Source organism: Anabrus simplex, chromosome 6 (assembly GCF_040414725.1).
Source record: "Anabrus simplex isolate iqAnaSimp1 chromosome 6, ASM4041472v1, whole genome shotgun sequence".
NCBI lineage: Eukaryota > Metazoa > Arthropoda > Insecta > Orthoptera > Tettigoniidae > Anabrus > Anabrus simplex.
The window spans coordinates 109,332,706-109,358,068 of NC_090270.1; the positions used below are offsets into that span (position 1 = coordinate 109,332,706).

The window sequence follows — 25,363 nt, forward strand, 5'->3', positions numbered from 1 at the left end:
TAACAAGAGAGCTTCTAATAAGGTGTGTTTGGGTGGTGCATACTCAAAATACCAATGAATCATTTAATGCAAAAATATGGAAAATTTGTCTAAAAAAGGCTTTGCAGGAAAGAAGACTGTCCAGATTGCTGTGCATGTTGCTAGTATGACTTTCAATGATGGTTTGCAGTCCAGAATTAAAGTTATGAAGAATCTGGGACTTAAATGTGGAAAATTTTGTCTAGACTCAGCCACAGACCTGAACAAGGAAAGGGTGCGGTCTGCTACAAAAATAACTCTGGAATCCACAAAAACTTTCAGAAAGTGCACGAAGAGGTTGAGCCTTGAAGAAAATTCAAGAAAGAGTGCCGATGAAGGCCCAGTTTATGCAACAGGGGAGGTTTAATAGTTTTCCTACACATTGGTACCTTTGTTGCTCGTTTCCCGAAACTTTGGATTTTCAAATCCGTTTCCTTAGTAATTGCCAGAGTTTTCAAGATAATGAAGTGAAATTTAGTACACACGTGTATCTTATAGGGAAGAACAGTATTACCTAGAACTGTTGCTGTACATGTCATTGTTTTGGATTTTTAAAAATTATTCTGTGAAAAAACTTGCAAAAAAGATACACTTTAATATAAGCTTATAAAAAGTATTTTTTCTTTATAGATTCCAATGATTCTACGTCAATCTCTAGCTACTGCATTAGTAAATACAATGAAAAAGGAATTCATGAAAAACAATATTTGTGTAAAATATTAGGGAAACGGTGGAGCAGTGCACGGTATGCAGCCTCCATTTTCAATTCCTAATTTGATGAAATGCACTCCCCATATGACTTGTAAATACACGAACATATTGGGAAAGCATAGTGTGATTGGCAGACCAAATTACAATTCTTTAGTACTCTCTGTTGCTGAGGAAGAAAAAAGTGAGATATACATGATTTTTGGTTTTTATAGGTTCCTTCTTCTAGTAAGAAAGCAAGCTCACTGGCCGTTTTGATAAGAGCTTCTTTCAGTTGGTCCCAATTATTAAGATCTGCATTGTTCAGTCTTCGACATCATGATTATCTTTAAGTTGCTCTATATCGAACCTGACCCTCTTGAAGGTTCTGTGAAATGTAGTATTTCCAGGCTGAGGCCTCAATTTGATCTTTGAGAGGTAGTTGTCTGAGTCCAGATTGGCACTTCCTGATACCTTTATGTTCCGTATTTCCTTTTTGGATTTTCTTGAGATGGCTACATGATCTATCTGGAATTCACCCAGGATGGTGTTAGGAAAGATCCAAATTGTCTCTTTCCTTGGTAGATATTTAAAGGCTCTAGGTTTCATGACCAATCCAAAAATCCTACAGAGTTCTACCAATCGTTCTCCATTGTGATTTGTTCGTTTATGCGCCGGAATGTTGCACACTATATTTCTGTATTTTTTCTCTCTTCCCATTTGGACATTGAAATCGCCTAGCACTACGATGGTATGTCTCTCTGGAATTTTAGAGGAAATATCTTCTAGGTCTTCCCAGAATTTGTCAGCTCTGTCCGGGTTTCGCTTGTTTTCCTCGTTGATTGGGGCACGTGCATTGACTAAAGTGTAGCTCTTCTTAGCGCATTTGAGAGAGAGGATGAATACATGACTGCTTGAGGAGGTGAAGTACGCGAACCTTTTCTTGAGCCCAAGTTCCCATTCAGCACTATGGAGCTCAGGGCTCAAGAAAAGGTTCGCGTACTATAAAATCAATGACTGAATCCAGTATCTTCTGGACGATTATACGTAAATCCTGTACCTAAGTGAGGTACATTCTTCATTACCTGCTGACCCACTTTTCTTTTTAAGATTCTGTATTCTTGTGACTCAAATGCATGTTCTTCAGTGAATCTGGTTTACTGTACTGTACTGTACTATACTGCTGTCAGAACTATGCCGTGTTAGTGAGTCGGCCAGATGTTTCAGTTTACCTACATTGAGCAGTGAATTAGCATTAAATGTTGCAAAGGAACTTTGCTGTCTTTATCTGAGTTTACGTCCAAGGATCCGTTTAATGTTACAATGGCATAATTTTCAGTTGTTTTATCTCTCTCATGGAAAACTGAAGCAATTTTCACTCTCCATCAGATGACAGTTCTCCGTTTAACGTTCTATCATCACTGTCTTTGTATGAAACATCTTCCATGTCACTGCTGTCCGAGGAACAACTTGAATTATTGTGCTTTCTGTTGGGCTGATTATTTGTAGAAGTTTGAGGATCATTTAATTGGATGGTTGAGGTTCATTTGAAGTCACTTCAACAAAAACAACACTTCCCGCTATGCTATTTCCAGCAGGCAAGATCAGCCACTTCTTTCTTCTGATCTGACGGGTTTGTGTTGCATCATCTCATGTTTTCTGAAGATGCTCATTGAAGTTTTTTCCAACAATTTCATTAACAACATTGTCTTCAGATATAACGCTACTGCATAATGCATTAAGAACCACCTCAGAATTTAAGGGGTAAATTCATGTTTTCCTTAATCCCGATTGTAGATTTTCTCTTCCTTTCACCTGCAATTTGTCGATCAGCTGTGCCAACAAACGAGAGAACGCATCCTTAGTAACAGAAGTGAACTGACTTCCTTGAGCAGACTCTGTCCACGTGTTGAGAACTTTCCCCCAATTATCCTTCATTGGACGGAAGATGGCCACATCATGTGGCTGAAGGAGTTGCGTAGAATATGGTGGCAAAGCAATGAAGCGAATATCCTTCGCTTTACAATCCAGAATTACATCCATATTTATGTGAGAACACAAATTGTCTACAATGATTACCATACAGCCAACTTGACGCTTCAATATTGGAAGTAGAATGTTCATAAACCAGTCTTCAAAACTCTAAAGATCAAACCAGCCCGAGTTGGTGCGATTATATCTCGCATTAGGTGGTCGATCTCACGTCCATGTTGACCACAGTTTCTGAACATTTTAGTTAACGTAAAGTAGGGCAGTTTGCCCTTCAGCGTTCCCACAAATACACTACTGACCAAAGGTTAAGCATAATCACTAAGCGAGGCCATACCGCCTGATAGGAATGTCAGACGGATTGCTGAACCAACGGAAGCTGACTCACAAACCATGTCACACACCTTGTCCCAAAAAAAAAAAAAACAGTGCCAGTAAGGATCTGATAGCTAAGGTACACTTTTGACAACAACTAGTAAAACTTAGCAATATCTTCCACAACGAAATATGCTGTTAATTGTGTGTATGGTTACCCCTAACGGCCTCACATGCTTCGCAGCGACGTGGTATGCTCTCTATCAGATGGTCTATGAGCTCTTGTAGTAGTCGATCCCATTTCTCTGAAAGGACAATGCGAAGGTCTTGGAGGGTCCTTAGTGCAGGGTGACGGGCTGCAATTCGCGTCCCCAATACATCCCAGGCATGTTCTATAGGAGTCAGATCCGCTGACCTCACTGACCAGTCCACGCGATGAATGTCTTCCCCAGCCAGAAATTCATCCGCCAGAGCAGCGCGGTGCGGTCGGGCATTATCGTTAATTAAGAGGAAGTCTGGACCAACCGCACCGCTGAAGAGTCGACCATGTTGTCTCAGTACGTCATCCCCGTGTCTCCGAGCGTTAACAGTGTTCCTAGGACCACCCGTGAAGATGTGCAGGTCCGTACGGCCATTCAACATGATGGTGCTCCACATCATGACGCTTCCACCTCCATACTGGCCCAGTTCCACGATGTTCCTGTGGTTGTATCGGCTACCCGGATTTCTCCAGGTTAATGTGCGACGGAAATCGACCCGCAAACTGAAGTGGGATTCATCTGTGAAGACCACACGCCTCCATTCGTTCATGATCCAGTTTTGATGTTGACTGGAAACGAGGGTGAGGAGACTGCGGTTTCCATGGGGATAAATCTTCTGGCCAGCTCGTCTTGCTTGGGGTGGCCAAACCTCTCACTTCTGAGTTAGATCTTGTCGCTAGCCGTTCAGTGTGAGTGACGTTCTATTTCTGTTTATGTTTTGTGGCCGTTAGTAAGTTTGCGATCAGTCCCATTTGCGATTACAGCAAAATTTTCCCGATTTTCGATCACTCCCATTACAGTAGAAAACAAGAATATGGAGAAAGATCAGTTCGTGTCCCATTTGCGATCACTGTAAAATTATCAGCAGCCTGTCAGCGTTTTCCAACGTCAATGCAGCAAGGGACTGCTAGTTAGGGCGTACTCCACACAACTGTGTGATAAGGATTCTCCCAACCCGCCCCCTCTCTCTTGAACGTTTTTTGATGTAATATTAGTCTATAGTTTTTAACATATTGTAATTATTCCAGCTGTAGACATCCATCGTTGATGTAGCTTTTGTTGTTATGCTATCTGCGTTCTTAATTACGACATGCAGGTCACTGAGACTAAGAAAGGCAAGCCTTATGCTTTATATAATGGATACTCTTACAGAAATTTATGGAAAAGTCAGCGATGTTTGGTGACATGGTTTTTTACCGCTGGATTTAGGTCGCACCGGCACAGATAGGTCTTATGACGACAATGGGATAGGAAAGGGCTTGGAGTGCTAAGAAAGCTGCTGTGGCCTTAATTAAGGTACAGCCCCAGCATTTGTTTGTTGTGAAAATAGGAAACCGCGGAAAACCACTTTCAGGGCAGCCGACAATTGGATTCGAACCCACTATTTTCCGAATGCAATATCATCTTTTCGCGCTATGGGTATAGAATTATCATTTTAATCTTATTTTAATCTATACATTTTCGTAACATTAAGTGCTGGAATCTTGTACATCTAATCCGAGCGTACAGACAAAAATTATTGTTTTATTTACACAGGTGAAAATAGGCTGAGTGGCCGCGCGTTTTAGCGCGCTAAGTCTATGGAGCCAAGCTCTACATTCGAGAAACGCGTTTGTTCGAACCCCACCGTCGGCTGTTCTCAGAATAGTTTTCTGTGGTTTAATATTTTCGCTTCCAGGCAAGTGCCGTACAGTTGCTATCCATGGGCCAGAGCTGAATCCTACCACCCCCTTACCCAGTTTCATTCAACATAACAAATTTCATCTTCATTAGCTCCTCAGTTGAGGTTGGTGCCAGGAAGGGAATCCGATCGTAGAAACATAATGTATACGTTAATCTCAGTTCATCCCGACCCGGTATCAAGAAATGGGACTGATGTGTAGACAATTAGAACTACATACATACATACATACAGAAGAATGTTGGCTAATTTTACTTTGAGCAGCTGGTCACTTAACGTGTCAGTATGAATATTTGAACAGTTTGAACATTATGTAAGCATCAATTTAATATCGTCATTAATAAAGTCTTGGAACTGCTGCAACATCCAATAGAGATGACAGCACAGAAGGTAAAATGTAGGAGGAGGAAAAAGAATGAGGGTGAAGAATGGTTTAATAGAGAGTGTGAAGGAATGCTGAAGAAGGTGCTGGGTGCGTTAGGAGAGTATAGAGAAATAGGTGGGAGTGCAGAAATGGAGGTCTTCTGTAAGTTGAGGAAAGAGTATAAAAAGAAAATTTGTGAGGTAAAAAGGCGTGGTTAGAGGAACAAGCTGAAGCCACTAATAAAGAATGTAAGACTAACAGCATTGAAAGAGTTTGGGAAGGGATTAGCAGAATAATTAAGGGTGGAAGGAGTCTAGAGATAAAACGCATTGAGGATGTACAGTGGGTGAGCTACTTTGATGTATTACTCGGGGGAAAGGGAGAAGAATGTTGAAGATAAACGGGGGAAGAAGTAATTTGGAGGAATAAAGGAGTGGCAAATTATGAACTGGACAAGAAAATTACAAGCGAAGAAACCTTGAGAGCGATAAAAGTCTCAGGGGCAGGTCGGCGGGGGTTGTAATGGGATCAATAATAAGTTTTGGAAAGAAATTAGCAAAAATGCTACAAAGATAGAGGGCATAGTTAAACTATTCAATAAGATCTTTGATAAGGGGAATTACCCGAAGGAATAGATACAGAAAGTGTATGTCCTATATATAAGGTAAAGGGTAGTAAAAACAGTTTGAATAATTATAGAGGTATATCTCTGTTGGATTCCTTAAGTAAAATTTACACGCGGGTGTTGACGAACAGTGAATGGGCCGAAAGAAATGAAGTATTGACAGATTACCAAGGGGGATTTAGAAGAATGGAAAGAACAGTGGATAATATAATGCTAGTGATGACAGTTTTGGAGAAGTATAGGAGCTTGTCAAGAAGTAAAGTGTATGTGGCGGCAATCGATTTTGAAAAGGCGTTCAATAAGGCAAGACAGACTCCAATCCTCAGACTGTAATATAAAAAAAACATGGCTGCAGCAGTAGCCGGATTTCTGGTATTGGTTAAAACGAAAATATCACGAAATTTAACACGATAAATGTAACATCATAGGGAAAATCATTTACACTTATGAAAACGCTTCGCCAACAAGTACGCACTACATATAATCAACTAAAATCGCATATATTCTACTAGAAGAGACCAACAAGATGAATATTTAGAAATTTCAATGCGTCAAATAACGTTTTCTCTTACATTTTACTTCACTGGATAGATGAAAATACATGATTAAACTCTTAAAATGATATTTCTAACATCAATTTGAATTTTTCAAAATAAATTAAGGTGCGAAATTCCTCAATTTATTCGCTCTCATGAAAACTATGAAACATAATTTGTTACCTTAGTTTTGGAACAAGTAAGTAAGTTGGGATATTTAGGCGTCATTATTAACAGTAAAGGCACTTGCAACGGTCATATTAGTAGGGCGAGAAGCAGAGGTTTGGCCGCCCTAGCATCAGTCAAAATCTTGCTAGCTAAATTTCCGGGTATCATTTATAAAACCTTGAGGTTAGTTTTAAGATCGGTGATTTTCGGTAGGGTATTGTATGGCGCTGAATATGGGGGTTAGATGAGAAAAGAGTGGAATTAAGACGAATTATTAGTGATTTCGGTAAGATGGTGATGGGGCTCCCGCTGTGCACAGCTAATGCAGGGGCGGAATTAATGTATGAGGAGGATTTGAAATTTGAGTGTGTGAAAAGGATCATTAGGAAGAGGGAGGGTATTACAAGCCGCGTACGAACAACAACGGAAGAGCATGTATAAGGGATGCTGGTTAGAAAAAATTAAGGCTATACTTGGAAATGATAGGCTTGGGGTACATGTGGGAAGAGGTGTGGACGAAAACAGAAGCTAGAGGGATGAAGGTGCTTTCAAGGAAGATTAAATATATGTACGGTATAGGCAGAAATTATTGGCAGAAAGTACAGTGGATTAAGAAGTTCTCTTAGTGTTTTTATTAAAGTGGACGAAGTAACGGGGATAAATATTAGATACGTTGATGGGTTAAACAGGGGAGAGTATGGTGTCCGATAGGACTACATAAACATAAGGGCGGGTTAAAAGGTCAGTATGTATACTTTGTGGGGCAGAGCACGATGATTTTCACTTATTAGGTAATTGTGAAGAAACAGGTAAGATTAGAAATAGTTTATTTAGTGCCAAACATCGGAGAATATTAGGAAAAGGGGATGAGCGGAGTATTATAAGGTGGATTATTACGGAATGGGAAGACGGAGGAGAATTGAACGGGTATTTATGTTCGGCAAAATTTCCTGTGGGGGAAAAATGGAAGAAGGAAAGTAATAGAGCGATTGTGGTGAGTGTAAGGGAGGTATGTGCAGTGAATGCGAAGAGGAAGTATAGCTTGGAGGGAATAAGGGGCATGTGTTTGGAATGGGGATGTGTGTTTATGTTGGTTTACTGGGGTCTTGTTTAACAGTATGATGATACTTAGTGGATGGAAGTTGTACGGTTAGGTTAATGGTAAGTGGAGTATTGGAGATGTGTAAACTGGTGAGTTAAGGCCAGGATGTAAGGGAGGCTTGGTTAATAGTATGAGGATATTCAGTGGATGGAGTTTGTTTGGTAAATTTAACAATAAGTGAAGTGCTGGTGATGTGTACAGAGTGAAGAAGGACTTCGAGCCTGGAAGTTAAGTAAGACCAAGTGATAACAAAGGGCATTGATTTTGCGGATTAGTTGAGCAAGTAAATGAAATGGTATGTTGGAAATGATGACTGATTACGATGTGTCAGGATAGTATGCAACTGTTGTCATTTGGTGTATTTGAATCGAGGGAAGTGGGTCAGGGAACAAAGAATGCGAGGTAAGCAACTGTGTAAACAATGTCATGAGCTGAATCTGTTGCAACGTGAAGTCAGCGTTTCTTGTTGCGACTATCTCTTGGGACGGTCATGTGGTGAATACAAGTACAGGGTGGGGCTAGATTAGTCTTTTTGTATCATATTAGTTTGTAGATTCTTGTTTATTATTATTATTATTATTATTATTATTATTATTATTATTATTATCCTTATTATTATTATTATTATTATTTGTATCAATTTAGGAAGGCTCGGCTTGTGCCGGTAACATAATGGGCTGACTCGGCCTAAGCAAGGAGTCACCCTCTTGATTATGAAACTACAGGTACATATATGTACAAATATTTACAACAGAAATAATTACAACATATACATTTATACAATAAATACAAACAACTTCAGACTTCTTATGTCCCCGTTTTGGGAATCTGTTCTTCAGTATTACTGGAACTGCGACCTGGAACTTCATGTTGTTTGGCGTGAGTCAGAGGAAAAGTCGTTCCTAGGAACTTTCTCACAATGTGGCAGGTGCTCAGGAGGGTGGCTTTCTGTAGTTCTACGTATGTGTGATGATGCAGGTTTAATGCGACCAGAGAGCTGTGCAAGCATTTTGGAATAACACCGGTACATGATATTACTATTGGAACTGTGGTGACTGATTCTAGTTTCCACAGGCGTTGTATTTCTATTGCCAGTTCTGTGTATTTTGATATCTTTGTGGCTATTGTTGTTTGCAGATTGGAGGTATTTGGACAAGCAATTTCTATAAGGGATGCGGATCTTTTTGATTTATCGATTAGAATAATATCTGGCCTATTGTTGCTGAGCGTGACATCGGTTATGACTTCTCGGTCCCATAGTAGTTTATATGAAGAGTTTTCGAGAATGGGTGGAGGTGTATATTTCCAATATGCAGTTGGTGACTGAAGAAATCCACATTTTACAGAAAGTTTCAGGTGAATGATTTTTGCTACCTGATCATGTCGGTGCTTATAATCGGTGTTGGCCAAGTGTGGGCAACCAGAGATGACGTGCTGTATGCTCTCTGTAGTTCTGGAACAGCGGCGGCAGTTGTCTGAGACAACTGTTGGATCCTTCATGATAAATCTACGGTAGTTCCGTGTAGCAATTACTTGATCTTGGATGGCCAGAACAAATCCTTCTGTTTCTGGGAAAAGACCGGAGTAGGTCAACCAAGCGTGCGACGCAGATTTGTCGATATGAGGTTGATCCAGTTCATGGGGGTATTTCCCGTGAAGAGGTTTTTGCTTCCACATGGCCATATTCTTCTCTTTTGTAGGTGGGGTAGAAACAGGCATTTCTGGCGACGACAGATTGAGAGGTGTATAGTTTATATCGGCTCTGCAAACAGCATGATGAAGACACGATGTATCAGATCTCGAGTGGAAATATTCTCTTAGACTTGATATCAGATTGCTATGTAAATTGACAATGGATAAGAAGCCCCTACCACCTTCTGATCTCGGGAGTGTAAGACGTTCGGTTGCAGATTTAGGATGGTGCATATGGTACCGGGTGAGTGAAACTGCTGTTTTCGTTTGTAACTGCTGAAGTTCTGTTTGGGTCCATTTTATGATACCAAAGGAGTATGTGAGCAGTGGTACGGCGTACGTATTGACTGCTTTGGTAAGATGTTTAGCTGTCAGTTTTGATGATAGTACCTTGTTGAGACGCGTTATATATTGCTGCGTGACATTTCTCTTGATGTCGGGGTGTTTCATACGAGTGCTCTGATGAAAACCGAGGTATTTGTACATTTCTTCTTCCTCCAGCTGTTGTATGGATTCGTCGCTTAAACTGAAAGGTGTCCCTTGTGCTGAGTAGGATCCTCTGATGACAGTTTGGGTTCTGCATTTGTCCAATCCAAACCGCATGCCTATATCTGAAGAAAACGTCTTGGTAATTGAGAAGAGATGTTGGAGATGGGGTTTGGTAGAGGCATACAGTTTAATGTCATCCATATAGAGTAGGTGGCTGATTTTGAATAGCTCTTCTCGCTTATTCTTAATGCTAAATCCATACCCACTTGTGTTCAGTAGATAGGATAGTGGATTTAATGCCATGCAGAACCATAATGGACTCAGTGAGTCCCCTTGGAAGATCCCTCGTCGTATTGGTATGGGTCTTGTTGCAACACTGTAGTTTCTTAGAGAAACGTGAAGTGAGGTGTTCCAGTCTGCCATTACCGTCTTAAGGAAGTGAATGATTGAGGTTTTAACTTTATATAGTTCCAGAACATGTATGAGCCAAGTGTGTGGTACTGAATCAAAGGCCTTTTGGTAGTCAATGAAGCACGTGTATAGGTTCCTGGATTTATGGTGTGCTTGTTCCAGGACCACAGTGTCGATAATCAGTTGCTCCTTGCACCCCTTGGTATTCTTCTTGCAACCCTTTTGCTCCTCGGCAATGATGTGGTTTTCCTCGCAGTGTTTCAGAATTCTGTTGGCTATTATAGATGTAAATATCTTATATAGAGTAGATAGACATGTTATAGGCCGAGACTTCGCTGGATTTTGCAGATTTTCATCCTTTGGTTTCAGATATGTGATGCCAGTGCACAGGAAAGCTGGGAATGTTGCCGGGTTGTCTAAGAATTTCTGGAAATGTTCAGTCAGAAGGAAATGAGTACATGTAAATTTCTTGTAGTAATAATTGTGTATACGATCAATGCCTGGGGCCTTCCAGTTCTGCAGTTTCTTGATGCTCTGTTGTATTTCTCCGATCTCAACAGCCTTGGTTGCCATATGCTTCACTTCATTACTTCTATCTTTCAGTTCACTGATCCAATGGGCTTCCGCATTGTGCTCTATTGGGTTCGACCATACTCCCGACCAGTAGCTGTGAATTTTTTCTTCGCTGGGCGTATTTCCATCTTGTGCTGCATCTTGTGTTCTCTCGTTCAGATTGTTGTAGAACTTTTTCTCATTTCTTTCGAACATTGCGTTCTGTGATTTTCTCTCTGTGGTGTTTTGGTATCTTTTGAGGCGCTTGGATAATGCGGCCAACTTTTGCTTCATGGTTTCGAGGGTTTCTTGTAGTACTGTGCTTCCAGGTTCCTCCAGACTCTGCCTTGAACTGATTTTCAGAATTCGAATAATTTTGTTATTTAGGCGTTTCCCTCTGACTCCATTCTTATATTGCTGCAGGCGATTTACGTCCTGGCGGATTTGGATGATGCGTTCTTTCAGGCGTTTTGCCCAAGGTGGTTCTCTCAATTTTTTCTTGACAGACTTATTGTTAGGCAAAAATGGCTTTCCATTGTTCAGTCGTACTGCGGCAAGTGCTGCACAGTATATTGCAGTATGTACTTCAGGGAACGTCTGATGTTCTTTCAGATATTCTGGCAAGACTTTCGAATTAAGATCTTCAATGATTTTTGCAAACTATTTGGATGATTGCTGCCTTGGCAGTATGGGTCTTTGTGTGGGATCGGTACCAGAATATTCTAGAAGGGCCTTGTAGAATTCAACACTTCGGGAGTACTTGTATGTACTGTTATATCAGTATCAGGTGGACTGTTAACCGTTGAGTCAGACTCGGTACTTTCAAGATGTGGAAAGAGTTCTTGTGTTACTTCTTGTCTGATTCTACTAAGAACAGGACCCGGGATCAAATTGTTCTTGATGATTGATCTTCGTTGATCTGCAACGCGCTGTTCAGTAACTTTCATTGTTGGGTACTGATTTGTAAAGGCTGCGTGTAGTTGTTGCCTATATCCTGCAATTTCAGTTTCAAGACGAGTTATTCGAAGATATGCCCGCATGATAGATTCATTCATATCATTGTTCCATTTAATGCGTTTTTTGGGCTTACTGATACGAGAGGTCGTACTTGGCACAAGAGCACTCGCACCAGGTGCGGTATGATAATCAGGTTCTTGTGTTCCGCCGTGATCGTCTTGAGCTACTGTAGCTTGTTCGGGTGACCCGATGGGAGGCCAGCAGCTTACGCTCCCACCACCACCGGCTCGCATGCTGTCATCTCTAGCGGTGGCTCCAGAGATGCCCTGGCGTACCCCAGGCAGCGGCATTTTCCGAGGCACAGTTTTAGAACTCTTCATAGTTGATTTTTGCTTTTTATAACCTACAGCCAGGTGATGTGATGTTCAGCCGCTCCATTGGAGACAGACGCTGACCACTTTGCCGCTTGCTGCAAGTCAGACGCAAAGTGGATTTGGGTCGGTTCTTCCGCCCTCTCTGCCATTGGGATATGTCCTCTTCTGCCGTTGAAGCCGTTGACCATTTTTTCTGACACCTCAGTTGATCCGCGGGTGCTTATTTGGCGAAGCCTTATTCGCACCTGTCCTGCATATCTACAGGAGCTTCCCCTATCAGCCATTGGGACGCGCCGTGTCGGGGTTGAGGGCCCCCACCCCAGTGTCTTACGAAGGGTTATGCCTAGCTCTTACTAAATTCAGAGCTAAACCCCACGTAAGCTGACCGGGCACGGTTATTATTATTATTATTATTATTATTATTATTATTATTATTATTATTATTATTATTATTATTATTATTATTATTATTATTATTATTATTATTATTATTATTATTATTATTATTGCATTGTGAACAAGTATTTGGGCTTAACGCTTGTTATGTTCATTAACAATAAATACAAATTTAATACTGTCCCCTATTGTATAAGAAATTGTACGTTAATTGTTAAGTTTGAGATGAGCTATCATTTCTTCAAAAAGGGTAGCGCTGTCGAAGAAGTAAGGTGTTACAACTAAATCTTTGTTTTGAAATCGGAAAGTGTAAAATTCAATGGTTTTTATACGCCCATCTTTTGTACTAATTCTTAAAAGGGTTATGAATTTCATGTTGTTGGTCCGTACTGAACTGAGAATAATATATGAATAGTAACACAGTAAGGTTTCCACCTATTCAGTACTAATATGTATTTACAATGTTATAAATTACATGGAACTAGTTTCGACCCGCCTAGGGGTCATCATCAGCCATATTAAAGCATACATAAGTATTTTGTCGACTCCTAAAAACATGTTATTTTTAACTGTAATAATCGTATGGATTTTATAATTTATAAAGTAAAGTTTGGTAATGAGATGAGAAATGTTAGTATGGTACAGGTGAGTAGTAAATAATAATATATATACAAACAAGTTTGGAACAAAGTACTAGTGGGGTGCTTAGAGTTGTAAAATATAACCTCGTGGATCAACAACAACAATCAACAACGCAACTGACCAACACAGCTTTAATACACCAAATACCTAATTTCTCCGCTTAAGTGATCAGTGTCAAGCCAACTCGACATTAAAAGAGTATCACTCTATACTCTCCATACTTGTATATATGTTTATATGTGTTATTTTACATTGTTTCTTTAGTACGAGGACTACTGACATCCACGAGGTTATATTTTACAACTCTAAGCACCCCACTAGTACTTTGTTCCAAACTTGTTTGTATATATATTATTATTTACTACTCACCTGTACCATACTAACATTTCTCATCTCATTACCAAACTTTACTTTATAAATTATAAAATCCATACGATTATTACAGTTAAAAATAACATGTTTTTAGGAGTCGACAAAATACTTATGTATGCTTTAATATGGCTGATGATGACCCCTAGGCGGGTCGAAACTAGTTCCATGTAATTTATAACATTGTAAATACATATTAGTACTGAATAGGTGGAAACCTTACTGTGTTACTATTCATATATAATTCTTAAAACTCATTTAACCGTCTTTACACACACAACCATCTGGTAACTCTATAAATCAACCGTTTATATGAGTCCTGTTTATTCTCTGCCAATCCCGATATTAACACATCAATCTCAAACGGTAAATATTAGTAATTTAATGAGTTTCAACATACGATTCGTAGAAATCTTACTATGTAGTTTCGCCAGTTACTTGAGGTATGTCGTCCTCTACATGTCCCTCAGTAAGGGAATTCCCTCACAGCAACCTGACTGTTTGTATGTCACTGATAAGAATGATCGTAAATGGGACTATGTTTAACCCGTCAAAAATAAATTATTCTTGTGTTCTACCTGAGTGATCGCAAATGACACGCCACCATCTGATCATGTATTTTGCAACGGATCTCAGCGGTCAGATTTATGAGGGAACAAGTGAGCCGGAAGCGAGGGATAAGAGAAAGGATTGCTGGAATGTGGCAACATCGTGAAATGTCACGTGCAACGCTCCTCCTTCCAGCCCTAGGCGTAAGATTAGTTTATTTATTAGAGGTATAGTTTTTTAGGTACGCTGTATTCTTACTTCTTTGTGCTAGTGTTTTGTAAACTCTATGTCTATGTTATAAGGTTTGTTCCAACAAGAACGCTTTAGCTAGTTGTCTTTGAGCGCTGCGAGGGATCCAGTCAGCCGTGGTTTCGCTGATCTTTCAACTTTCGTCATATCCTCATATTCTTTGCCTGCTGCTTTTCACTTGGCAATATGGCGTTCGGGGATTATCCTGCAGAATATAACCCGAAAGTTCATGGGCCGTATGATCCAGCCCGCTATTATGGGAAACGTAAGTTTATGAAAACAATGCCATCAGCTTATTCTCGATTAGTTGAACTGAATATAACACTTGAATATTGATGTAATTTATCATTCTCTATGCGTCTTATTCGGTGTTCAGTACTGTGGATATGTTATCCCTCTAGAGATTATTCTATAGGTGTTCTATATATATAGTGAGGAAACTCCTAGTTTTAAATAATTCAAGTAATTTTCGGACTTATAGATTACTTTCGCATTAGTGGCATGGATTTTTACCGATTGTGTAATTTGCTTGTAAAAAAATAATTTTGTATTTCTTTTTGTAGCCTAATTTTGTAATATTTCATTTTGTAGCCGATACTCCATTTGGTGAACTGAAGGTAGGCGAAGTTAGCGGCTGGTTGGCTCGTCGAAATAAGCATCCACAAGCTATAGCCGCAGCTTGCAGTCGAGGTAAATTGTTATTCTTGAAACTAGGCTGTATTCTGATACAACTAATTTAAGTACCATCTTGGCATTGTTGAACCATTTAATATTGATTTTGACGATTCCCTTAATTTCATGTTAGTAACTTACGTTTTCCTGTGATTATTAGGTCTACTAGAAATATGGGTGTATGATTTAGAATTGCAGCATGCGATGTTGCATACTCCCCCCCACTCCTTGCTAGAATGTTGTAGCATAGGTTGGCTGGTGAGAAACACAGCCACACTTACTCAACACTTGTCCCCCAGCCATTCAGTGCTGGTATCCTTGAGAAACCATCTAAAGTAGGGGTAGAAATGCAGAAAGCGGCACGCAAGAATGGAAACATAAAATATTATTCTAAATGCTGCTAGTCTCACCTGAAAATGATTGTGGAAGAGGGATGTGTTCAATACGCTAGCGAGGGACCAACCCACCCGCCCTTAGAAGCACATTTGCTTTTATAACCAAAAATACTGTTTTAGACGCCATACTCCATTGCTTTTAATGGTGATTGGTTCACGTATGGAAGAGGATGACGTCATTGACACCTAGGATGAGGCCGAGATTGTGTTACCAACCATTGCAGGGGAAGAAAATTATGAAGCGGCCAGGGAAGTTTGAAATGGCCTCGGTGCGAGATATAAAGATCGTTTATTAGCTTTAAGGTATTTTTGCACCTCGAGGCCAATCTCTGTCATAAGAACAAAGGCTCTTAACTATGGCCGCGGCGCATGCTGCCCGCACGGCAAGAAAAAACGTAATTTAGTAGCTGTAACCTATCATTTTAAATCCAGGCCAAGCTCTTTCATGAGAACAGTGGCTCCCGGAGCCACACTCCCTTCGAGAGGCTCTTAACTATGGCCGCAGCGCATACTGTCCGCACGGCAAGAAAAAAAGTCATTTAGGGGTTCTGAAATGCAAGAAATACTTCACAATAACCTCAAACAGAACTAAATTAGCCTGGTTGTCGATAAAATCGCTTATAAACTTCGTCACCTGAATGTTACAACCTCCACAAACAGCCATTGCAAACGAACAAGAAGACGGCTGTACAAGCAACAGTTGGCAGCATTGTCGTTCCTCGCGGCGCTCCCTCTAAGCGCTTGTAGTGCGACAGTAAACTCGCTTGCGCCACCTGGTGGTGGCTCGTGTTACTAATCCTTGCGTGCCGCTTTCTGCAGTTATGCCAAAGTAGGCCCATAGGACATCACTCTGAAAAATTGACATTTTTCTTCTGTTTATAATATCCAGGTATTAGTTCAGCCCATGAGCCCCCCTTATTAGTAATGTTACAAGTATGTGGAATTTGAAATCTTACTTGGAGGGCATCTGAGAGGAGATATGTGTTCATTGCGATCATCAGGAACCTACCATCTCGCCCTAAGAAGCACATTTACTTTTATAACCTAATTAAGATTATTACACACCATTTTCATTTCTGAAGTAGCTATTTGTATTCCTATTGGCTAATGTAAAGTGGCACGTAATCTCCTTGCCATCAAGAATGTTGATCATAAGTAAATGTAACGTGAAGAAAACAATGTACAATACAGAACAGTAATAAAGATATGTAAAACTTACCTTAATGTGAAGGAGGGTAGAGGGTTGTTGTAGCCTTGAGGAATTAGTGCACCCGGGTGTTTAAAGGGAACGAGCTCTAAAAGAGAGATTCGGCAAGATAACCGTGGAAAAATAGTTTTCTCCTGCCGAATCCCGGAACCGAGTAGCTCTCGTGTTTGAGATAACTCCACCGGTTTTCATTATTCTGAGTGTGCACGGTAGGGCGATTGGCTTCTAACTGTCCAGACCAATGGTCTTGTCCATGGCAAGAATTCTAACCATCCAGACCAAGGGTCTTGTCTAGATCCTATCCTAACCGTGTAAGAAAATAGGGGTTTAACTCCGCTTCGCGTCTTCTAACCCTTCAGACCAATGGTCTTGTCCACGGCAAGAATCCTAACCTCCAGACCAATCGTCTTGTCTAGATCCTATCCTAACCGTGTGTGAAACTAGGGGCCTAAGGCCACTTCGCGACTTCTAAACGTCCAGACCAATGGTCTTGTCCACGGCACAAATTCTAACCGGGGCCGATGACCTTCGATGTTAGGCCCCTTTAAACAACAAGCATCATCATCATCAGGAATCCTAATCGTCCCTTGGGGAACTATTGAAGCATAGTTCATAAGTACAGAGTTTGGCAGCACTGAGCACTGCTGCAGAACATTCTTTCCGAGAAGGCCGTGAGCGAGTAAACTACAGTCGTTAAAAGTCTGTGTGAATGGGGCCCACGGGCTGAACTAATAATATCCATTGTCTCTGGTGTTTAGATTAGTGTTCTAGGAAGCAGGTAATAATTTTCTAAAGTAACTGGTGATCCTGGTAAATTACCCCATGTTGACTGTATCATTGATATTCAGCAGAAGCAATACAGCTAAAGACAATTTCTTGAAGATCTTTTGAAATACAGCACAAATTACAGCAAAAAATTACTCAATCCATTCCACATCAATACTACACCCCACAGGTTCCAGTATTAATGCCTCGGCTCCACGCAAAGTGACTGTCGTTTGTTTATTTCTCGTGGCCTTCTTGTCTAGGACGCTGTCAATAAGAGTGCCAACCTCTTTAGTTAAGAACTAAGAGATGAGGAGGCTGAGCCCCAAGGAGAAGAGGAAAGAATTGAAGTTAAGGTGCCACCTCCGAACCCGGTGTGCAGACTTAGGGGTGATAAATATAAGAATGATATGCAGCGATACCTTAAGTAACAGAAAGGAGAGATCCTTCCTTTATCTTTGCTAGAAACCTGCTATCCCGTCCCAGGAAGTATTCTTTCTTATATAGCAGAATTAAAACAGACTGTAAATCAGTTGAATGCGACCATGTGCTGCGTTCCTTTTGGCCGGCCAATGTTCGCAATGCGTTGCTATCCACTGGACAAGCTTCTTATTGTCTCTGAAAGTAAGAGAACCCTATCCAGACCTATAGTTTTGTCACTAACCTTCCCCAGCCTATCCAAACCAATTGTTTGTCACTAACCTATCCAGACCAATTATGGTGTCACACGGGATACCAGAGGCTTTGCGGCTCTAACCTGGGCCCCCTTTACTTACCTCTAGGATGGCCTTGTCACTAGTCGGACCTAACCAATCCAGACAAATGGTTTTGTCACTCCCCGGACCTAACCCATCCATCCAGCATAAATTGGCGAGCCTGCCGAGTGTTACATGATGTCGCTCGAGCTGCACCACGTTGGATCTCTAACCTCACTTTCGCACACTGGGTACGGAAGTTTTACTGAAGTGAAAGTAATACAATACAGTTTGCTTTGTAAACACCATTGGTCTGGATAGGTTAGAGTAGGGGTGGACAAGTAAAGGGGGTCGGGGGGGCTGATGGGCTGCATTTTTACCCATTCTACAAACCCTTGGCTGATGAAAATAATCAACCTATTTGTTTTAAGAGTTAAGTGATCAGGTTAAGAGAAGTATGTAACGAAGTGTAAGATCTGTTATTGAGCTAATTAGCACACTCCCCGCATATTTCCAGGCCATTGCAATTTATGCACAAGAACCATTCCCTCCCATTTAGCATACTAGAGGTGATACATGTAGTTGTGAGACAGATGTTCAGATTAAACACGTGATTTGCATTATAATGCTGCTCATTGTCGGAACCTAACCATTCACAATGATGCCTGTTAAGGTTTTTCTGAGACCTGAATGATCTAACTAGTCGCAGTAATTACTGTGCTTTAATAGATTAACCCCTGAAGAATGTTGTCACTCGGTAACTTTTGTTCAGACCGTGGTTTGGAACACTGGATTTAACGATTTGGCTGCTAAAAAAAAAGAAAAGATTGCCAATTACTTCTGAGCAGAAGCCAGGAGAGTGTGATGTCAGATCTTTTAACTACAAAAGCTCACTCATCCATTCCTGTCTGCTCAGTGCACTGTTACCTTGCCAAATGTCTGTCTGTTAGGTCATCAGCCCAGAGTCTGGTTGGATCCTCAAGTAGCACCATCAAAGATTATGCAGTAGGCAAGGCAAGTGAGGTATTTTGTCATTGCTTCCCTCACTTTTACTGTGTCAGAAAGTGCTATTGCAGCAGGACTGACTAAATCACTGTCTGGATAAAAATTTGCGTAAAAATTCAATTGCAAGTACCCAATAGATAGGTTAGAAATCCAGCATGTTGCAGCTTGTATGATATCAGAATTTAGTAAACAGGGCAGCCAACATTGTGCACTAACCTACAGAGCAAAAACATTGCATAGCAGTTAATTCAGTATTAGGAGTGAACAAAAGTTGAATTACACAAGTTAGAGCTAGATCCCTAGTCTCCATTGTACAACAGCATAAGTCTGCTTAGGTTAAGTCTGGCGAGTGAACCCCCTGTGGGTGGGGGCGGTAGAATAACACCCACTGTATCCCTGCCTGTTGTAAGAGGCGACTAAAAGGGGCCCAGGGGCTCTGAACTTTGGACCGTGGGTTGGCGACCACGGGGTCCTCAGCTGAGTTCTGGCATTGCTTCCACTTACTTGTGCTAGGCTCCTCACTTTCATCTGTCCTATCTGGCCTCACTTGGTCAACTCTTGTTCTTTTCTGACCCCGCCGCTATTAGGTTTGCGAGGGCTAGGGAGTCTTTCATTTTCACGCCATTCGTAGCCCTTGTCTTCTTCAATACCTTCATTTTTCGAAGTGTTAGACCCCTTCCATTCTCGCTCTCTGATTAGTGTTATATATAGGATGGTTGCCAATTTGTACTTCCTCTTAAAACAGCAATCATCACCATCTGGCGAGTGGCAAAACCCTGGATCTGTTCCGTTGGAACACTCACATACTGTGTAAGTTATGCCTTGACAATTTTAAACTGGCCACATCTCTAGACTGAATGTGGCAGTCAATTGCAAGCACTGTCGGAAACAATAGCGGACCTGTATTCATCAAAGCTGCTGAGAGCAACACAAAAATTGGCCAGATTTGGTACATTTGATCAGTTTTTGTTTTAATTCTTCTGTATAAGTAAGAATACTTCTAGGGGCGGGTTAGTGGGTTTCTGGGAAACCTAATGGGCCAATTGCAGAAACAAAGACTAGTTTTAAGCCTGAACAATATCTAAGTTATGCACAATGTTCCATTGCATGAGTGTTCAGCCTGTGTTTAGCTAGACATTGTTTAATGTTTCACTAATGATTCAAAAATGGGAATACGAGTATATTCCATGCAACTCTGTGCTTGTTGCAACCAATTATAGTCTGTGTGCATGCCAAACGTTAGTCAGCTGTCGTCTTCCTGCACAGTACACAAATATAGATGAGCATGACTTGCCCACAGATAAGAACATTGCTTTTGGTGGAAATGAAATCTTGTAACATTGAGACTAAAGCGACGCCACTGTACAAGGATTACAAGAAATAAATTTATTTTTTGGCCCGTATGGAAAATGTTTATATTGGTTAAAGGAGGATGTTATGTGAATGATATTGATCCACGAAATATCACTAATATTTGTCACAAATGGATGATAATAATTACTTTTACTCAAATAGTCTCAAGTCAGAGGTTGATTAAGAAATAATCCGAAATATTTTATTTTAGAGAATACACACTTTACTGCCTTACAACTACTATTTCTGCTATGTCGCAGCGCTTCTGTAAGAGTTTTGTTTGTCTAACACTGTCGTGTGTGATGTATTTTCTCACTGAAGTTCTTTGATGTCGTTTTATTGATTTTTCTCATTCAAAGTAATTTAAGGGCTGTCACTTCATGTGCCCAAACTGATTCATTAAATGATTTATTCGTCCAGGGATCATGCTATTGTCCTTTTTAAAAAATATACATGTATTGGTCCAGGGATCATGCTATTTTTCTTTCAACAAAATACCTGTGCTGGACATATGAAAAAAAAAGAGAATTCACAGACATAGCACTCCCATTCATCGGTGCCAGCCCTGGACCTCAAGAAACAAACAAAAGATGGCGCGAGCAGCAGAATGCAACATAATGGAGTCCTTTTTACAGCCTATAAGTACGTATACATATTTCTCGCTAGTAACGACCGTATTTCTTAATCAACCTCTGATTTGAAACTTTATTTGAGTAAAATCAATTACTATCTTCCATTTGTGACAAATATTTTGGTGATATTTCGTGGATCAACATCATTCACATAACCCCTTTTTTTAATTCTGGTCAGTGGATGATTTTGAACTTTTGAATTGTTGTTACATTTTGTCTCATTTCGTACCATTAGGGGCCGATGACCTAGATGTTAGGCTCTTTTAAACAAGCATCATCAACATCACACATTGTCTAAATACTGTTTCTGCAATCAGCCCAAAGTAAAGGATCTCTCTTCTCTGCTACTGGAGGTATCGTTTTGCATAATTTTTATGAACTTTTACTGCTTCAGAAATATGGGTAGATGCCTTAGTAGATGCAAAAGGGGTGTAATAATCCTTGATATTTCCCATTAGTGACAGGTTTAGCCCTGAAGTCCATGTCAGATGGGAAGTGACCTAGTTCTACATAGTTGGAATTGTCCATTCAGTGGGCTGCTGTGTCTTGCAATTGTTTACAGCTTTGCACACCATGAAAAACTTCACTGCATGAAATAAATCTTGTGCAAGGTCAACATATTTTTACTTCGTGAAAACGACTGCAACTGAAATGGCTTCCCATTTGAAATGGACTATAGTTTATCAGAAATTATGCTAGTGACAGGTTCAGACCTTGTTTACTGTAAACCACTGTAATAATTAGGTTTGTTTAACCATACATTTGTCACTGACAATATTACCGATAGTGACTGAAAACACCTGACTCCAGGAAAGATAACTAGAATGAACAAAATTACTAACCAGAATGCTTGAGAATCTCGGCTGTTTTTATAGCCATCAACGTCATTTGACTTTGAAATACAATCATTTGAGAATACTCTTGATGCTTTATAAGTGCGTGAAGTGTGTTCGAAATAGGTCAGCATTCTTTCATGTTACTTTTATATTATTTCCTCTTTCCATTATACTTTTAGGGTATTGTCTTAGGAGTAAAATTGTGATTTTGAAAGACAGTTTTTCCTGTTGCAGCATTTTGGAGATGGCAGCACAAATATGTCCAACCTAAAAGAGCTGGAATTGCTCCATTCTTTCATGTACTATTCGGTGCTATGGCATTCTTCTATATCATTAACTATGGCAGAACTAGTAAGTATCCTATAGTTTGCATGATATTTAAGACATAAATAGTCCTAGATTTCTTACTTGTGCTTTGATTTGTTTCAGAGCAACATCGCAACTACAAGTACCATTGGTAAGGACAAGTCTTCAAATTGGTAGTTAACAGCAGCAGTTTTATTGTACATTCACTGAATCATGGAATACATATACTTTAAAAATGTACTGTAATGTGATAGTTGTGCTATATGATTAAATGTATAAGTTGATCATGCTAATTAAAGTTATTTAATGTGTGATGTGTAAATTTTGAAAACAAAAATTAGGGAGTCCAGTTCCTTGAAGACCGTTAAGAGTTATATCCAGAGAGATGCCTTTTTATTGATTTAATTTAAGTGATTTATCTTGGTAAAATAAGGCCAGGTGGCCTTCTCATACAAGTAATCATGTCCCTGGTTGGGAGGAATCTTTTATGGATAGAAATTTATCAGTTTCATGTTTATGTTAGTTTTGCATTTAACTCTTTCATGCTGTCTTTTTGAAATTTAACATACGTTGTTGAAACCTGGGTATTCAGTTAATGCTTGTATGAACAGAACATACTGTAATTGATTTGTATTTTTGAGATATGTAGTTTACGTTTACTGTTTGAAATCAATGCTCTCATCGTATTTTTTACATTTACTGAATGAAAGTAAGTATTACAATGAATTATGCACATTAGTACTTCCGTGCTCATAACAAATTTGCCCTTGGTAGAAAATCAGAAAAATCTGCACGCAGAATTGCTTGAAATATGTTAGGGAGAAAGTGTATCTAACAATTGATAGTTTTTCACTCTTGCTAACCACTATTACGGTTTTCATAGGTGCCAAAATGCCAGAATTTAGTCCTGTGGGATGTTTTATATGCTAATAAATCTAAGTTTTAGACTGGTATATTTGAGCGCTTTCAAAAACCCTTAGACAGGGCAAAGATCAAACTTGCCGACTTCTACTCAGAAGGCTTACGCTCTACAATCTGCCCCATTTGGTCCAGCAGCAGAGGTGGATCCAGGATTCCCTGAAGAGAGGTGGGGGCTAACTTTTTTTTTTTTTTTAACATACCATACCACAAAGCAAAAACAAGTTTACATTTTGTAATAAAGCCAGAAGGTGGACAGCTGTACTAAAAGGCTACATATCCCATTCAACGAATCATTTTTATAGTTCCATGCATTTTCATGAATATTAAAGCATTTTAAGGCCCAATTGTATAAAGCAGTTGATCTTAGATCAAGGCATAAAACTGAGTGTAAATTACGTTGATCCTCAAATGTGTGTTGTATAAACGTTGATGCAGATCATTTTTCCTTAATCTCGAATCAAAATTGATCCAACAAATTCCTTGGATCAAGCCTTGTGATCCGGATCAAGTAGTGTTCTTGTATTGTAGGCCGCATTTATCAACGTGAAAGGAAGAAGGCTTTTGTAGTGAAAAATTGTGCCGTACTAATTGTTCCGAGGTATCTGTGGAACAGCAGAGGTGAAAGGAGGTGCGGGGGTGAACGGGTCTCAAGATGCGAAATTAAAGTTAAGATAAAATTTAACAAGGTTATATTTTCTTTGAAAGATCAAGAAATAACAAATAGAACAGGTACTCAGTAGCCGAAACACAATTTGAAAATGTACAATTACAAAGATTACAGGATTTGGGCTTCGAGAGCCAGACACATAATTCTTGAGCAATAAGCTCTACCTTATGGTATACAAGATTCAACCAAGGGGCAGTAGACCCCAATCATGCCCAGGAGCATTTACTCCTCTTTACACGGTAAAGCCTCCTCGAGGCATACAACAACTCAATTTTCAATAAAGAGCAACCCGCTCTCAAAATTTAAGCCTATCCAAGGCCACACCAAATTCTACTTTCAAGCTGTCCTCCACGGACACAGACACAGGGGTAAAAAGATACCCAACCTACAGAGGCCTATTAAGTGAAGAAACAGAAAAATTGCATGGCCTCGACAATACCAAATTGAGAGGAGGCGAAGCTGCACTCCTAATACATTTTGTTTAAAACCTACTTGGCACTAGGCCGTTAATGCAAGGGCTAATCCCATCCTAAAGAGGTGACTTATATAAGAGAAACAATTTACGTTACATTAGAAGGGAAGAAACGGTTGTGAAAAATAGGTTCACCTCAATGCAATGTGAGTGGGAGCTCGAGAGGGTTAAGCACTCTCTATCCCAATATGTAGTTAAAACAGAAAGAATTGACACCAAGTGTCTTTACATTTTTAAAAGGAAGTTACATGGAAAAGGCTTCGGACCTGCCCCGAGAGTTAAACTGCTGAGCTAGCAAGAAATGAAGTTATTAAAAGGCCATTACCTTATGGATGAACTGCTGCCCGAAGAAAGAGGCGCTTCCCGCCCCCTGTTACGTACTTTACACACTGAAAGATGTTACTGAAGTGGCGCGGAGACCCTAAAATCAGCAGTTTATATACTCTCGCGGAAAGTTCGAGGCGTTTCAGGAATGAGAACACCCTCCCACAAAAACTTTATTGGCTAGGGTTAAGCGGCATATCCCCGCTGAGGATGATACACCTGATTGGTCATAAATTAATTAAAGAAATTCGGGATTGGCTAAATTCAAAACAAGGGGAAAGAAAGGGTTATACAGCCAACTTAAACAATAACAGAAAGAAATTTAACAAGGAACAAACTTTTGAAATAAAAATTTCTCCAAAAACAGTTCTTTCACTTCGCACTAGGGCGCACCATTGTAATTCTTCAGTAGTGTCCTCTAGAAGAGAAAGTTCACACTTCTTACTACAGGTAAAACAAAAATACATCGAAAACGACCCAGTTCAGAAACTTCAAAATTTCCAAGTAGTGACATCTTCTGAGAAACTTGAAAATTAACACATTAGATAAAGTTCAGACTTCCTCCAGTAGGGGAGTTTCAACTGGCGCAAAGTTTGAATTATCGGCGTGGAGGTGTACCGCCCGGTACACTAATAATCGTGGTAAGAAAATTTAAAAAAAGGTTCTGCATTGTTACCGGTATTTAATC

At 40.0% G+C, this 25,363-nt stretch overlaps 1 protein-coding gene across 1 annotated transcript; it reads left to right on the plus strand.

Moving 5' to 3' along the window:
• The first annotated feature begins 14,531 nt into the window (after nt 1–14,531).
• Nucleotides 14,532–22,602, plus strand: ATPsynF (ATP synthase, subunit F). Its single transcript, XM_067149068.2, has 4 exons — nt 14,532–14,690; nt 15,017–15,115; nt 22,220–22,336; nt 22,415–22,602. Exons 1-4 carry the CDS (start codon nt 14,612–14,614, stop codon nt 22,444–22,446), a joined length of 327 nt encoding a protein of 108 aa, XP_067005169.1. The 5' UTR covers nt 14,532–14,611; the 3' UTR covers nt 22,447–22,602.
• Nucleotides 22,603–25,363: the final 2,761 nt, after the last annotated feature.

Bases quoted from the DNA above. Each gene is read 5' to 3' on its own strand.
- ATPsynF (XM_067149068.2), top strand. From the start codon at position 14,612: ATGGCGTTCGGGGATTATCCTGCAGAATATAACCCGAAAGTTCATGGG. The intron at 14,691-15,016 runs GTAAGTTTATGA...TTCATTTTGTAG, and splicing joins AGCCCGCTATTATGGGAAAC to CCGATACTCCATTTGGTGAA. The intron at 15,116-22,219 runs GTAAATTGTTAT...TTCCTGTTGCAG, and splicing joins AGCCGCAGCTTGCAGTCGAG to CATTTTGGAGATGGCAGCAC.